Here is a 15,983-nt window from a genome sequence, read left to right on the forward strand (position 1 = left end):
TACAGAACTAAATCTTCTTCAATCTAAGAAGGTTTCGTATGAAGTTAAATTGTTGTTATTACGCACTGAGAGAATTTTATCACCATGTGCAATTGCATGCATCGGGGCACTGCGCCTTTTTTTCACATCAGGATATGCGGTATTGTCGATGCGTACGCAGCGAAGTCGACAATCGTACGCCTCGGCACGGCGGCTCGCGCGATTCTTGTTAGGGACCGGATATTTTGTAAACAAGCGAGCAAAGGGTCAATTAATTTCGCCCGCTCTTTCCTGCTTCCCGCGCGTGTCCCTTCCTCCTTGCATTGCGGTTCGCGTTGTTGCGTTGCTTATTCGATGGTGATTAAACACCGCTGCAATTCGCGCAATTTTCGTCAATCTCGTTTTCGCACGAAACAGTGAATTTTTGCATTCTAACCCTCATCCTCCCTCCCCTTCAAGGAAAAGTCCGCTAACCTTTTTACTTCGCAAACTTGCGAACTTCAGGCGTTGCCGCGAGAATTTATTGTAGTTCATCGGAGGTAATTATGAGGTCTATGTATAATTCTTGCACAATATAAAAACGTTATAATATTTAATGCTAAGTTCATTAGCATCGGTTAATGTAATTGTATTTGTTGATCCTTTGTTTCTTGCAAGATCGCAATATTGATTGCAGTCTAATATGACCAAAAAAGTTTGAATAAATCACAATTAAATTTAACCGACGTTGATAAAAGCGAGTCTTAAATTAGCCTGTAAAATATGTAGGAGGATAAAAAAGAATTTCTAAAAATGTATTTTTTGAGACTATAGATTTTTGTTCTTCAAAATTAGACATTGGGCGGTGTTCATAGTCCGTTCTTATATTCAAGATCGTCTTAAGCACGAACTTATATTCGCTCTCTTCGTCAGACACAATCTATGTGTGACGAAGAGAGCGAATATAAGTCCGTGCTTAAGCAATCTTAAATATAAGAACGGACTATGAATACCGGCTATTGACTTTACAAGTTTGGCAGTCTTCTTTCTATTTTCGTTTATTATTTATCTATTTGTGTTTAGTTTCACAAAGAACAGTCAGGAAATAAAAATAAGTATATTAAGAATGCAATAGGAGTTAAGATTTAATAAAACAATATTCTTTAGTGTTACAAGTATTGAGAAAAGTTCAAAAAGTTTGAAATCAATTTTTTTTTTATTATGGAAATTAATTGATTAAATATCAGCTTTTTTTCCTTAATGTTTATTTGTTTCATTTTTATACACAGTATAAAAACAAGCATTTTTATTGGCTTTTCCAGCTTGCGGCAAACGTCACTCGATTTCATATAGTGTATCGTGTATCTAGCTTAATTATTGCAATGTCACGTGAGCTATCGCGACGCCGCGAGTGCATTGTTTCTAAAACATTTTTTTCGGTTTCTGCATCGCGAGCTACTTTCCGTTACAATCGCGCGTAATCGTCAATCGAATTAATATTGTTTGTCGGAGATTGCAAATCGTGATTCGTATTAATCGAAATCGTGTCCATAAAATCGTGTTTATTCAGCTTATCCGCGTTCAAGTAAGTGTTTGAATATCGAGTATGACCGAGTGTTTCAATCGCCGATTTGAAGCCATTTTTGCACTAAATATTTGGAGGATCCATCTTAGAAATTCGAGTCGGTGGACATTGTGTAAAGTAACAATAAACCGTGACTGTGATGCTTCTTTGACGGTGAGTTTTTTCATTTTGTGGAGTAATAAGTTGCTCCAAGTTGTATTTGCATGCGATGATTTACTTGTTCGATGATAAAAATATGAATTAATACGAATATATAATATGAATTGATACAAATATATAAATTAATCCTTTCGTTGCAACACTCATTCTCAAAAATAAAATTTTATTGCAATCTATGCTTTCTTAGATAAAATAAAGTAGAAAAAGATGGAGATAATATAAATAAAATGTTATTATCTAAAGCTCTATGAAAACAACTTTATATTTCTGTTGATGAGAATAATTAATAAATTTATTTTGTGTTATTGATTTTATATTTACAAATTAATAAAACAAACAAATTGTTTAAATGATTTATGAATCATATTGGTACATAAATATTCTATATTGTGTGATAAAAAAATAATATCGAATTCCTTATCATAGTCATGATGTACGAATACCTAGATATGTTTCGTTCAATTTAAAGTGCCTAACTTTTAAGGCGACGCGATGCCATATTGTTGCACTCTTAAAGTGATTGGTGGATTTTTTGCGGCATAAATTTGTAGCTTTAATATTGGCAATACTGTATTCTTAAAAGGGATACCAATATTTCGAAACAAAAACATTTGAGGTTAAGTGCATCTAGCCTCAAAACGGAAACAAAAATAGAGACACGTGATAAACAGTGATCAAGTATTTGCAAGTTTTTTGTGAGCTGGACAAGCAAATCAACAGTAAGTTTATGAAAAGCTAAATTAATGTAATAATTATTATGATATAAATAATTCAATTATTATTTAATAAATAAATAAATACATAATTAATTGTTAAAGTTAGGTGGAGTGGTCACGTTGCTTACCGCATTGCTTGCCGGATAAACACATTAACAGTAAGTTTATTAAAAGTTGAATTATTACAGTAAATTTTAATTATGTTAATAAATTAGCAATCTTCAAATTAATTTAGTTACTAATAGTTATCTTTTTTGTATTATTAGCTAGGAACAAATTAATTGGAATTGTTGCTTCAATGGCTCCAGGAAAACGGCCTTTTCATGGTAAAAAGAGAAAATTTAACGAACGCAATGGACGGAATCGATCAAAGGTAAAAAAAGAAAAATTTGACTTGAGGAAAACTTCTTATGTCAAAGAACGCGAAGCAAAAAATGAAGAAATTGAAGCTCGGAGACGATTAGTGGAACAAGAGAAAACACGTCAAAAACTTCAGGAAATAGACAGTTCTGAAGAGGAAGAATTTGATCCTGAATTGGCCTTTATGGCTGGATTTCCTGGTTATAAAAATTTACTAGAGAATCTAAAAAAACCAATTGTAACCAGTTCGGAAAGTGAAAATGAAACGTCTGAAAATGAAACAGCACAGGATGAGGATGAAAAGAATGAAGAGAAAAGGAAAGATAAAAAGAAACAAATGAAGAAAATAAAAAAGAAAAAAATTGAAGAAGAAAAGACTGAAGAAATTGAAGCAAATAATAAAGAGTCTGATCAGAATGAAAACGAAGAGATTACAATTAGCGTAAAAGAAGAGAACTATGAGGATGCTGAAACTGCCCAAGAGGACGCTGGTCACTTGAGAGATCCGTTTTCTTTACATTTGCGTAATGACATGGATGATGACTTGTACGAAGCAGTGTCTACAACACCGCAGGTTACAGAGACTGCAACATTATCATGGCCTACACTTGGAAATTTGATATGTCAGATTCCGAAACCTGCTGTTGATTCAAAAAATAAGCCAATAAAAATGAAGAAACTTCTGGATGATGAAGAGAAACAATACGCAAGTTACGGTAAGATTCCAAATCTGATTGAAAACGTTGACTGGAATAAGTTGCATATAAAATCACAGATTCAGGACAATCTAAATAAAGCTAATTGCAATAATATAAATGCTAGTGTAGAAAAAGATTCACATTTGACTCCTCTTCAGAAAGAACTGTTTTCAATAATAAATAATTATCAAGACTTGCATTATCCTGAAAGAACATTTTCGAATGCTGACCAGATACGATTTGTTTATTGCTTGCATGTAATTAATCATGTATTAAAAACAAGAACAAAAATACTACATCATAATGCAAAGTTAGCAAAGTCCAGTCGCAGTGGCATGGGTGAAATTCCAGACGAATACAGAGATCAAAGTTTAGTAAGGCCCAAGGTGCTCATAATAGTGCCATTCAAGCATTCTTGCTTGAAGATAGTTGAGATGTTTATCTCGATTTTATTCGGAGAGGACAAGGGTGGTTCTGTTGTCAACAAGCTACGATTTATGGAGGATTTCACTGGAAACGAATTGACGATGCCGAAAAAGAATCCTAGACCAGAAGATTACAATTTAACGTTGCAAGGAAACATCGACGACAAATTTAAGATTGGCATGGCCATCACTAAAAAGACTCTCAAATTATACACGGATTTCTATTCCTCCGACATCATAATCGGCTCGCCACTGGGTCTTCGGAGAGTAGTAGGCGCAGAAGGCGAAGCAGTGAGAGATTACGATTTTCTTTCGTCGATAGAACTGCTGGTTATGGATCAGATTGACGTGGTCGTTATGCAGAACTGGGATCACTTGTATCAAGTGTTGGATTACATGCACCTGCAGCCTAAGAAGTCTCGCGACATCGACTATTCCCGTCTGAGAAGTTGGTGCGTGAACGGCTGGAGCAAATATTACAGACAGACGTTGATCTTTTCCAGCATCGAATTGCCGCATGTAAACACGTTGATGATTAAAAGATGCTTCAACTACGCGGGCAAAGTGAAGGTAGCGAATCGAGTGGAGCCAGGCTCGGTACGCCAGGTGAGCGTCACAGTTCCGCAGGTGTTTCACAGATTCGACGCGTCCGATCTCGTTCAGGCTATCGATAGCAGGCTGGATTTCTTCCTGAAGGAGGTGTTACCACGCTACACGGATCCCATATATAATCACACACTGATCTACGTGCCGTGCTACTTCGATTTCATATATCTGCGGAATCGACTGATGAAGGAGAAGCTGAGCTTCGCGCAAATATGCGAGTACACCGAAGACGCGAAGGTCGCTCGGGCGAGGGATATGTTCTTCCACAGCGATGCGCATTTCCTCCTCTACACGGAGCGCTGGCATTTCTGGCGTAGAACAAGGATCAAGGGTATTCGACATCTTATATTCTATCAATTGCCCACTTATCCGCATTTCTACAGCGAAATGTGTAACCTGATGGATAGGATGTATCAAAATCCGCGTGCCGGCACGGAGTTCAACATGTCGGTGACTGCCATTTATAACAAATTCGATGCCTTAGCGCTTGCTCGAATTGTGGGCCAAAACAGAGCCGCTAAAATGATAACATCCGAATCTAAAGTACACACAATTAGACGTTGAACACTTTTTCCATTCTCGTGTAAATATAAGATGAAAAGGTGATTTTAAATAATCACCTATTTTTTTATTATTAATGTTTTATACGTTTATGTTGTAAGTAAAACATAAAATAATTACTTTGCAGATAAAATGTAAATAATGTAATTAGCGTAGCTACTTTATTAATCATATAAAACTTACATAAGATATTTATCAGGAAAATTTCGATTGTGATAATGAACTTTTGTGAGTTTATAATAAATTTCTATGACAATTACTGCATTTTCCCATCTATTAATAGTAGTAATTGTTATAAAAATATTCTCGAGAGTATTTATATATTTTTCTACTTATCATTATAATGATAAGGAACTTGAACCAATGATAAATTTCACGAAAAATTATATTTATAATCTATGTCTTATTACACAATGAAAGTGAAATTTTTGATTTAGCAGAGATAATCTGTTTGCGATAGAATATATGTAATTTCTTTATAATTTTATATAATATTTATATAATATTTATATATTATTATTTTATTATTATAATTGGTTTTTTTCTATTGTATTTTCGCGATAGTTGTTCATGTAACACTAGACGTTCTTAAATTATTTAACTATTATTTAACTATTAGTTTCTGCTGTCCAACTTTTGTGTCGGTCTTGAAGAGCAGATCTAATCACTACAAATTCTCATTTGGCAAATTTAGGCTGATACGAACTCTAGCATTCGTTATCCGTAAAAGGGAAAAACTCTATGAACGTACTAATAGGTATTAATACTCTATTAGCGATTACTAGTTTTGCTTCCCTGTAACTTATGACGTTCGACATAAAATGCGGAAAGTCTGTCGTTCATTTATGTGACGCTCTCATCATCGTCATTTGCAGTACTGGTGAAATTGAGATAATTTCGAGCTGTCGATACCGATGTTAGCTCTACGGACGTTTCCTTAATGTCCGTAGTTTCCGTCAAGGTTTCCCATAGACCTTTGTGTCGTTGCGTAGTCGATAAATCTATTTCCTTCAGCTGTTTATCGTCTATTATCGCAGATCTCGTGGTCATCCTTTCGATCTGTGTTTCTGTGAAAAAAAGAAACATATTTAATTAATATAACGTATTAAATTATTTGAGACAAAGTATTTATAATAGGAAATTACAAATATTAATTCATACTTTTTTTCAAATTTTACAGATTTTCGTACACATTTATAAGCGTTTTTAACAAACATTTTTTTTACTTATATAAATATTACATAGAAACTTTTGAACTGTGATATTGTAGAAAGAATATTTGTTTCACATAATTCATATCCTACAACATTAATATCGTACGACATTTATCTCGTATGAAATTTTTACATTAGACTTTTTATTATTAAAAATTTCTACAATATAATGCTTTTGTAGCACGGAGTTTTTAGAATTTATTTTCGATTGTAGAATATATTATCACCGATGTTACATCGATCTTTTTCTCTCTCTAAAAAATTCTCAGCGCAGACTTTTGTCTCTCGGTTTATTCTAATTCTCTCGCAAAACAATTTGATCTTGTGGATAGGAAAGGACATTCGCATTTTCTTGATCAAACGATGGCCGTTACCATTAGAGATCGGCGATGTCGTGAGGGAGTTGAGAGAAAATTTCGGGCACTCCGGCTTATCGATCCTCATCTTTCTGATCTGATCTTGGTCCTTGGGATTCCAGACGAAGGTATAATATAGAGAGAGGAGTATGGCTGCCATGCTGACGAAGATGACATACGCGATCACCGTCAGCACTCGCACCAGCTTCTGCTTGTGTTTGGGCTCGTAGAGCTTATCTTTACGCTCGTCGCCAGCGAAACGGATCTCGTTGGCTGGCGGTGTTTTACTCTCGCGGTTGCCCAGAGTACGGCCAATGCTGGCCATCACATTGTGGGCGCTCATCTTTCGCGGCAACTGCATCTTCGAGATTCGGGTGAAATCACGGTTCGATCGACGAAGCGTTCATCACCTCGCAAATAGGCCTCGACAGGAGGAACGGGATTTCGAGAGAAATCGTAAAGCGAGCAGACTTTCTTTCGGCGCTGAAAAGTAAATTCACGTTGGTGACGCTGGTTGAAAATGCTGGAATGTTCCAACTCGCGAGACTCGCAAATATTCTGGAAAATTGCTGGAATCTTTACGCATGTATATATGTAGGCTCTCAACTACCTGTTGTAATTACCTGTTAACTAGGACGAATTTATTTTTGGATAAAGAGATGAGAGTTTTAATCCAAGCATTAGAGAAAATGACTAAATACTTTCTAACAAATATATATATATATATATAAATATATATATATATATATATATATATATATATTATTAATGACGTGCCACATCAGTCGAGGCAACCTAATTATATTCTCAGTTTAAATAATTTTTTTTCGCAGTATTTCAATTGCAGCGTGAACGTACCTCGACGTGAAACACATGCCCAAGCGACACAGATTTATTTCCAACGCATCATCATGCTCTTCGACTTGATCTTGCAACTTTATCTAAACTCTGGCACAAAGATCGGTTGTTCGAATATGCTTTTTGATCACATCGCGAGTGGAAGACGCGAGGAAGCGACAGGGCGTGCCTCCCCTTCACCCGGCAAGCTCTGGAACGTGCCAGAATGAGAAGGTTGACTCACGCGGTTTCGAATCGATAGTCCGCGAAGCTTTCGACTCTTTCCGTCTTCTCCACACAACTAAATGCGCGTTTTCTTGCTGGCTATTTCTGCATGCCGGCTGCTTGTGGATAGCCGTATCTCGCCGTATGTCGCGATTACAAAAAAAAAGCTCACCCACGTCGGACGTGTGTGCACGAGAAAACAGCCGCCAGTGCGCAAGCTCCGGGACCTTGACCCGCCGCGAGCTTTTTGCCTCGACGCCAGCTAGGGGCTGATAAACTCGAGGGAATATACGCGAGGCCATTACACCTGCGCGCAGATTGCACGCCTGTTTTCCTTAACTATACATTTTTACGTCTTCTACATTTACAATGACAGAAATATCAAGTTTCCACGTGAATGCCGAAGATCTCAGAACGTCTTCCATTCGCGACGTGTAATCAAAGAATACGGTTGAACAACCGATGTCTTGTGCCTTGGAATTTGAATAAGAAGAAGAGCAAGTTATCCGCAAGAATGACTGAACCGCACAGTCATTTGGGCTAAGCAAACTCACGAACCTGAGCTCACACACTGGTCATATATACACACACATACACTTAAACTCACATTTACACATACACACACAGTGATTAAGAAAATTGTGAATTAGATTTGGATAAGAGTTGTCCAAAATAGACTCCTAACTAAATCCGATTTAAAAAAAGGACATGTCGAAGGCTGAGATCGTATGATGCATTAGAAATAATTTTGCGCTGATTTCATATTAATCTTTTTTCAGATAATTTTCAAATATACATATATTATTTTGTATTTCTCAAAGAACAAAATTTGCAATTGTTTTATATAGAAAATAAATAAAATGTCAAACAACACTTAACAGTTTTGAGAGAAAATGCACACTGCAGTAATTTTGAAAAATTTTAATCTTTGCAAGCCGTATATATCGCATGATCTAAACGAATGCTATTATTTGAAAGTCTGCTCGCTATGGCTTTGATCCTCAAGATCATTCCGCAAGTTCTAAGAAATGCAGCTAATGAAAAAGTGGGGATTTATTGACGCAATGACGAAACTGCGTCGCTGCAGAGGCAACGATGCAGAGAAATGAGCGATTGCATATTTTTCTGAAAACATTATTGACTTTTCAATAAATAGCAACAAACGTTATTTCGTAGCTTTAATCTTTTTCATTAAAATTTAATATGTAAGAAATTACATGTAAACCGAGCAACGTTCTTGTTTAAAATTTAAAAAAGAAAATTGCAGCAAGATTAATAAAAATTTTACTCAAGGTTTTTACATCATTTTAAGCACTGAGACTTTTCCTTATTTTTATCTTATAATTAACATATAAATGAGATGTAATAAGCGTCGCAGAAAAATATGCAAAATTAGCATAATTTATCTTGCAAAGAAACTTTCTTTTTTCAGTTGATTAGAAGGATTGTTTAAAAAATACGAAAATTAAGAATATATGGAAATTAGGAAAGCTGTGAATAGAATATTTCACCAGTGAGATATAGCGTAGCTTCGAAGTGGAATTAAGTGTAACGGGAGCTGAATAAGTAAGGCGGATCGGACTGATTGTGAGTAATTTCGTTTCGAGAATAGATCGACGCAATTTTGTCGCTTTACTTGTCTATAAAAGAAGGCGCGCCTTTGTTTTATAATGTCACGATGTACCCCCTCGATCTTTTCTTCGGCAAACAAGGTGCATTATTTGATTTCTCGGTGTAAGTTTCGTATAACCGGAGAAGACGGACACAGACCTTGAGAACGACTGAAAATTCTAGAGAATTACGACCGGACTTCACTAAAGTATACCAGTATCATAAACATTATAGAAAAAAAAAAATTTTTTTCCCGAAATATGACGGGGAGGTCCTCCGATTCTTTTAAATTTAATAGCCGATTTTTTGTTAAACTGCGTAAAATTTTTAATTTTTTATTTATGCTTCTAAGATTTAATTCGCAAAAAGCTTTTATTTTTAGTATAAAATTATTCACAGTTCGATGTTTTAATTCACGTTTTATGCTATGAAACTTTTATAGATTGAGATTTCTGAGAGTAACCAACGCTATTTTAGCAGTTTTGAATTGAACGCTACATTATGCAGATTTGAATGAAGTGTTCTCGATGAATTTTTTTTTTCATTAACTGTAAAAAGAGAAATTAGCAGTTGTCATAATTGATAAGTGTGATATATATTTAAGAATAATAATATTAAAGAATTGATCTTGAGTGACGTAACGTCGAAGAAGCCGTACGATAGATCGACCTGACCCTGTTTCGCTTATTACATGGTAACATGTAGATAATCACAGTATGTCGATCTAGCGACTTATTTCTAAGGCTTTAATCATTACCATCCATCTGCTGTATTTATGGAAAATATTTCTTTCCTCTTCTAGCCGCGAGTAGGAATTATTTTTTAAATATTTTATCGGCGACGTATTATTTCTATGTTTATATATTATTTTATTTCGAAACGCGTTAAATAACTGCTAATAAATTATTAGAGATAAATGTAGAACGTGATTAAAGTATAATTTATATCTCTAACAAGAGTATAAAATAAGACTCTGAATAGTTTGGAAGAAATATGCAGTCAAGATAAATTAATTCCATGCAATTTTGCGAATGCCAGACATAAACAATAAATGAAAGTTTCAGATATTTATTTAGATGAACAAGCTATTATAATGGCTATATTTCTGTGAAAACAGCAAGAGGATAAACTGCAACAGATGTTCCAGCAGATGCAAGAGCATAACAATTCGTATAATTGCCCATTTCGAGTATGAAAGTTAATAGAGTATTCTACGTAGAGATTAATCATTTTAATTAACTATTTTTATTTCTTTTCTATTATAATTTTTTATTTAATCCCGACAGTATACAGTTATCGTCGCTAAAAATGGGAACTTGCTTGGTGATCTATACAGAAAGATCACGATCCTGGCAGTGCCGAGGGAAAACCGTAGAATGACGTAACGCTCATTGTATAATCACACGGACACGTCTCGCGCGTGGCCGTGTTTATCCTAGTAAGAAAGGCTTGCAAATCCGCGCCGAATTCTCTCACCTTCGGAATCTGCGGTGGCGTATAGTCGCTGTTTTACGACGATCGGCTCATCCGGCGGCTGATGGAATCCCGGATTGTCGGTGAATCCCGCGTCGCGAGACGACGGCGAGCCATTTGATACTTTATCGCGCGTGATTTTTTCGGCATAGTTGCTGTCGAAATAGTTTCGCCGGAAACTATTAACAATATTTATAGACAGGCGATGATTCGTGCGATCTTCCACGTGCCTCTCTGGCATGGCGATAGTGCTGGCACCGCTCGAATTATTCGGATTTTCCCGATCGCTATTGATCAGTTGATCAGTCTCGTTTTGTTCAGTTTTGATCGGTTCTTTATTATCGAGAATATCAACCTCCGGAAATTTCCGGATAACTTTAGAAGAATTGTTATCTTTGTAAGCGCGATAACCGCTGCCGTTTGTGATATCATTTGCTTTCGCGGCATCGAGCTTTCTCTTGTCGCTCCAATTTTCTCTTTCGTGGACGATCAAAGCTGCACGTCGATTGACATCAGTAACAGATTTCTCGCCGAGACGATTCTGATTTGTTTCTGTTCCAGGAATAGTCGCGACTGGTGTCGAGGACGTGTTCTCAACGTCCAGCGTAGAATCCGCGAGTTCCGGAGGCGAATTAGTGTTGTCACTTCGGATCTTTTCTTCGGAAGTGTTTTTAGCGTCTCCCGAGACCGAGTCTTCCGCGCGAGCAATTAGTCTCGTCGAGTTAAACACTTCTTTTACCGCGACAAACGAATCATCGGATTCGCTCGAAGTCATCGCTTCGCGCGACGAGTTCAGATTCTGAGCGCGCTGAGCTTCCACAAGCGAGTGTCTCAGCTTTAACAACATCGCGCTTAATATTCTCGGCTTCTCGATATCAGGATAGTCCTCGGTCACATCTTCCGCCATGCGATTCATAAGAGTCTTATAAGTTTGATTGAGCTCGTTTTCGGAGACAGGCGTGCTCGCTTGCACCGCTACGTCGGTTTTCTCGACGGACGGCGCGGCGACGACCAGAAACTGCATCTGCGGATCGGCCAAAAGACGTTCTTGCATTATGAGCTTCGGGTTCGGCGGCTCCCACAGGAACAAGTAATAGGCGCTCAGCAAGATACCCACGAAGCTCACCGAGAACAGATAGGCCATCACGGTGACCACGCGGATGATCTTCTTAGGCCCGCGATTCTCGTAGATCTCCGCGTTCGGATCCTTCAGCGGAGCATCCGGCGAGGTGGTCGGCGAGCCAGCCGCATCGCCGTTGCTCTCGTCCTTGCTCATCCCGCGTGTCCCTTCGGTGCGATCAACGTGAAGATTCGCGACGTTTCTCCATCTTTTCAGTCATGATTTTGCGTATCCGCTTTCGTTGCAAAAGTAACGTTCTTCTGTTCGCTGTTCATCGCGGCGAGGTTTTCTTCTTGAAACTCTTTAAAGAATTCTCAGAATTTTTCGTCGGTAAACTATTCGCGCGCGGCTTAGAAATTCTTCAATGATTTCCGGCACGGTTTTCGCCAACTGTCATTCGTGATTAATAAAAGTGAGAGAAGGAGAAATTTATTATCTATCGTTTATTTTAGCGTTCTTTTCGCGCCTGGACCGCGTTGATGACTCGAACGTTTATTGTTTCAAGCGCTCACAGGGTGAACAGGGGCGGAAAACAGGCTCGATCGACCATCGATCGAGAGGGGAAGCGTTCCGGTAGCGATAACACGCGCGACTGCAAGCTCTCAGCGAGCGGCAGAAAAGCTCGGCTTTGCAGCGTTCACCACGTGTTTGCCCGCGCGCGCAAGCGTCTTCGCAAGCTTTGCCGCATGGCTCGAGTTTATATTATGTCTTGTAAGTTTGGCACTTTCCGAATGATTTGTAAGAACTCTCGATTTCTTTTACAAACAATTTTTATCGTTGTAAAGCGTAGCACTATTTAGCTGTTTTGAGCATAATTTTATTTTTTAGTAATTAATTTGTAATTTAAATAATACTTTAATTTATTGAATTTAGTTGAAGAATAAAATTCTAACTTTTAATCTAATTTTACATTGTCAGTGAAATGGTGTTCCGCAAAATAAGTGATAGTTTAATTTAAGATGACAGTTTAATTTTATGTGTGCATGATTTATTTATTATCGAAAGTTACATCAATCCTGCGAATTTTCGTTTCGCGGCTCTTCTTTTTTCGCGACCGTCGCGTCGTTCTGCTTAAGTTGCACCGATTTCGAAGAGCTCGTGCTTGTAGCGGAAGTGAACGACCTTTGATCGTCCGAATCTCCTTCCTCGTGTTCGGTATTTCGATCATTTTTCGAGGAATCCGACGATTCGTTAGGCGTCGAACGGTTTGTACTTTCTTGTCCTTCTACCTTTTCCAAGGAGGATTCGCCTGTTGCTCTTGAAGATCCTTCGGGATATTCTGTCTTTTCGTTCGAGGGCAAGTTGCTACTCACTGCGTTGAATTGCTGCAGCAATCGATGCAACCAATTCCGAAAATATTCCTTCATAACGATCTCGTTCTTGCTTCTCGTGGACAAGGATCGAAAAATGTCTTCCGAATGCTGCTTTTCAGCCTTCAAGAATTCCTCAAACTTCCGGAAATCCTCCGCCGTGAAGATATTTCTGTCCAATCTCACATCGGAATCGGTCAGTATTGATGTCAGTCGCCAGTTTCTGTTCTTTCCGTTCTGCTGCTGCAGCCGATTGTTCGATTTCCAGCCGCTCGTGCCGGCGGAAATAGATTCTTGCGAGGCAGCGGCGCCAGACTCTTCCTTAGCAATCGAGGTATTTTCTTTGTTTTCCTCAGAACGTGTTTGCGAGCTTCCGGCATCAGTCTCCGCGGCCAAGGCCGAGGAAACTCTCTCCGATTCGATCGACACAAACGGCAAATTAGGAATGGATTGTTGCTCGTTCAACAGCCGAAAGATTTGCGTCAATAAATCGTTGGATCGCTCGAAGGCAGAAGATACGGGCGTCTGCTGATTCTGCTGCGCGATCAATGAATTCAATGCCGGCATCAACGCGGGCGCGTACAATAAAACAGCTAGCCTGCATAAATAAGATAATTTTGCTTTATCAATGTATTTAAAAACGAGAATATATTTTTATCCGATTCTAATCTCGCATTAGATGTTTTAAAAATGACGTAAAATATTTGACGTAGTGTGCTTATTATTTTTTGAAAGAGAAATAAAACCGAAAACACTTAAAGACGAATAAGTAAATAAGCAGATTGTATAATAAATACCTTAAGAGTTGTATCGTGAGACCGCTGGAATCTAAAATAGGATCAGCGGCCGATGAGTGCGTTATGGCATTGTACGTCGTGTGCACCGTGCTGCGTGGGGTCGGCGTTCTTTTTTTGATTCGCGGATCGTCGTGGATCGCTCGATTACTATATCCGGTGCTGCAAATGAGATCAAAGAAGAACGATCAGAGATATAGTCTTTCTTGAAATTGATTAAGCGTTTTAAAAATTAAGAAGGGAGCAAGTATATGAAGCAATATATAAAAACATTTTTATAGCTTAAATATTATGTTTGCGTGAAAAAAATATAAATATCAATTCCTAATACATCTTCACATAATTTCTCTTAAATTTTTGAAACGCTTAATTTAACGAATCACTATATATGCAATGACGTTACACCAATACTCTTAAAAATTTTCTCATGTGCTTTCAGTTTAAGAGACTTAATTTTAAGTCCAATAAGCAAAGAGGAAATTAGATAAAGATAATCCCTTCGATCTTCGGAATTTTGTTAATCTTTCTTTTCGCTTCGTTGTCTTTTACCTCTCCGCAGATAGTCCTCTTCGTTGTAGCTTTTCCGCTTCGTTTCTCCGAGACGAGGAATTACCGCGAAGCCGTTCGTCCGCTTCTTCTTTACGGAGCATCCTCAGGAAACTCGCGTACCTCGGCGAGGACACGCGTCTTTTCAAGTATGATCTTCCCTCTATTGGCATTCTGCCATTCCTGATTCTGCTCCTGACAGCTTTCTCATCAAAGGAGAATATTGTTGGTACATCTTTGAAGTACGACTTGATTCTGTCGCTTGTCTTCGATCCATTCTGCTGGCTGCTAGTTCCTTGATCAATTTCGATCGTTTGATTTTCCAGATTGTTCAATTTACGTTTGATTCTGCGTCCTTGTTCCTCCGTGTGTCGGCTTTGATCCGTCGCGACGTTACTCGATTCCACGAACTGCAGGACATTTCCTTGACAGCTGATCGGTTGCGCTGATCGTTTATCGCTTTTATTTATCGCGACGCCGCCGCCGTCCGCGGGTTTGACGTCCGGCGAATCCACCGAATGGGAAATTTTCGCCGCCTCGTTGATGGTTTTACTGACACTCTGGCACGCTTCCATCGACTCTTTCGATCGCCGTTGCTTTATCGTTGCTTCATCGTTTCGATCCAGCGTGGTCTCGGCACGGTTCTGTGGAGCCTGGAAAATGTTAAGTCCACCGGATGTTAGTGACAGGATGGGTGACTTTGCAATATATGGAATCTGTTTTTTTTTATTTTCTACTTTGACATTTAATAGATTGAAAGTGATTACTGCAATCTCCAAATAAACAAATAAAAGATACGTCGTGCCAAAAACTCGCTTATCCTGTCGCAAAGTAACGTCAGTTTACATATATAAACATGACAAAAATAACTCTGTATACAAGAATAGATTATGCTTCGACTGATAACAATGATGATTTTTTTCAGCGAAGAGATCAAAGGATAAAAATATATATGACTCCCGAATATTTATCTACCTCACATTTCGAAGATTCTGCATGTGAAGAAAAAAAAAAAAAATTTGCGAAGATATATGGCGCGTGTATGCCCGAAATATGTATGTGTGTACAATCGGAATATTGATGTTTCCCCACGGAACATCTTGTGTAATCGGGGAAGCCTGCTGCGTTTTGAAGTTGGAATAGCAGTAGATATTGCCGGACGTTTTACGAGTTCATTGTTTTATTTCACGCCGGTTGCTATTCTGAGACTGTTAACATGTTGCTTTGCTACTGCGGTTTAATCAATATCTACTTATGAAATATTAAATGTTTCCCAAAAATAGTGCACGGCATTGTTGCATGTTTACAAACATAATAATCGATATGTAATTGCTGCAACAATCTGACGTGTGATGACTTTGCGTCTAAATCGAATTAACTTCTCGATTTATAGAGATATTACATTTTTACTGCGTTCGACGATTTAACT

General features: G+C 37.9%; 3 protein-coding genes and 1 long non-coding RNA gene across 5 annotated transcripts in view; 2 read left to right on the plus strand and 2 right to left on the minus strand.

Annotated features, from left to right (window-relative positions):
- Positions 1 to 15,983, plus strand: part of LOC136999253 (uncharacterized) — a 16,680-nt gene continuing 697 nt past the window's right edge. The window contains exons 1-2 of the long non-coding RNA XR_010889608.1: positions 1 to 518; positions 1,281 to 1,696. This is a non-coding gene — a long non-coding RNA (uncharacterized lncRNA). The remainder of the gene's footprint in view (positions 519 to 1,280; positions 1,697 to 15,983) is intronic.
- LOC105672069 (U3 small nucleolar RNA-associated protein 25 homolog) lies at positions 2,300 to 5,327 on the plus strand. Its single transcript, XM_012366774.2, has 3 exons — positions 2,300 to 2,421; positions 2,521 to 2,576; positions 2,685 to 5,327. Exon 3 carries the CDS (start codon positions 2,717 to 2,719, stop codon positions 5,069 to 5,071), a length of 2,355 nt encoding a protein of 784 aa, XP_012222197.1. The 5' UTR covers positions 2,300 to 2,421; positions 2,521 to 2,576; positions 2,685 to 2,716; the 3' UTR covers positions 5,072 to 5,327.
- Positions 5,213 to 12,503, minus strand: inaF-D. Its single transcript, XM_012366775.2, has 2 exons — positions 10,788 to 12,503; positions 5,213 to 6,135 (listed from the first exon to the last, which is right to left on the minus strand). Exons 1-2 carry the CDS (start codon positions 12,058 to 12,060, stop codon positions 5,912 to 5,914), a joined length of 1,497 nt encoding a protein of 498 aa, XP_012222198.1. The 5' UTR covers positions 12,061 to 12,503; the 3' UTR covers positions 5,213 to 5,911.
- LOC105671970 (serine-rich adhesin for platelets-like) overlaps positions 12,798 to 15,983 on the minus strand; it is a 5,250-nt gene continuing 2,064 nt past the window's right edge. For both annotated transcript variants that reach the window (XM_067352418.1, XM_067352415.1), the window contains exons 5-7: positions 14,558 to 15,207; positions 14,012 to 14,170; positions 12,798 to 13,812 (exon numbers count right to left, since the gene is read on the minus strand). In XM_067352418.1, the coding sequence (XP_067208519.1) occupies positions 12,915 to 13,812; positions 14,012 to 14,170; positions 14,558 to 15,207 (1,707 nt within the window). In that variant the 3' untranslated portion in view covers positions 12,798 to 12,914. The remainder of the gene's footprint in view (positions 13,813 to 14,011; positions 14,171 to 14,557; positions 15,208 to 15,983) is intronic.

The sequence above is a fragment of the Linepithema humile genome, chromosome 1, assembly GCF_040581485.1.
Source record: "Linepithema humile isolate Giens D197 chromosome 1, Lhum_UNIL_v1.0, whole genome shotgun sequence".
Lineage (NCBI taxonomy): Eukaryota > Metazoa > Arthropoda > Insecta > Hymenoptera > Formicidae > Linepithema > Linepithema humile.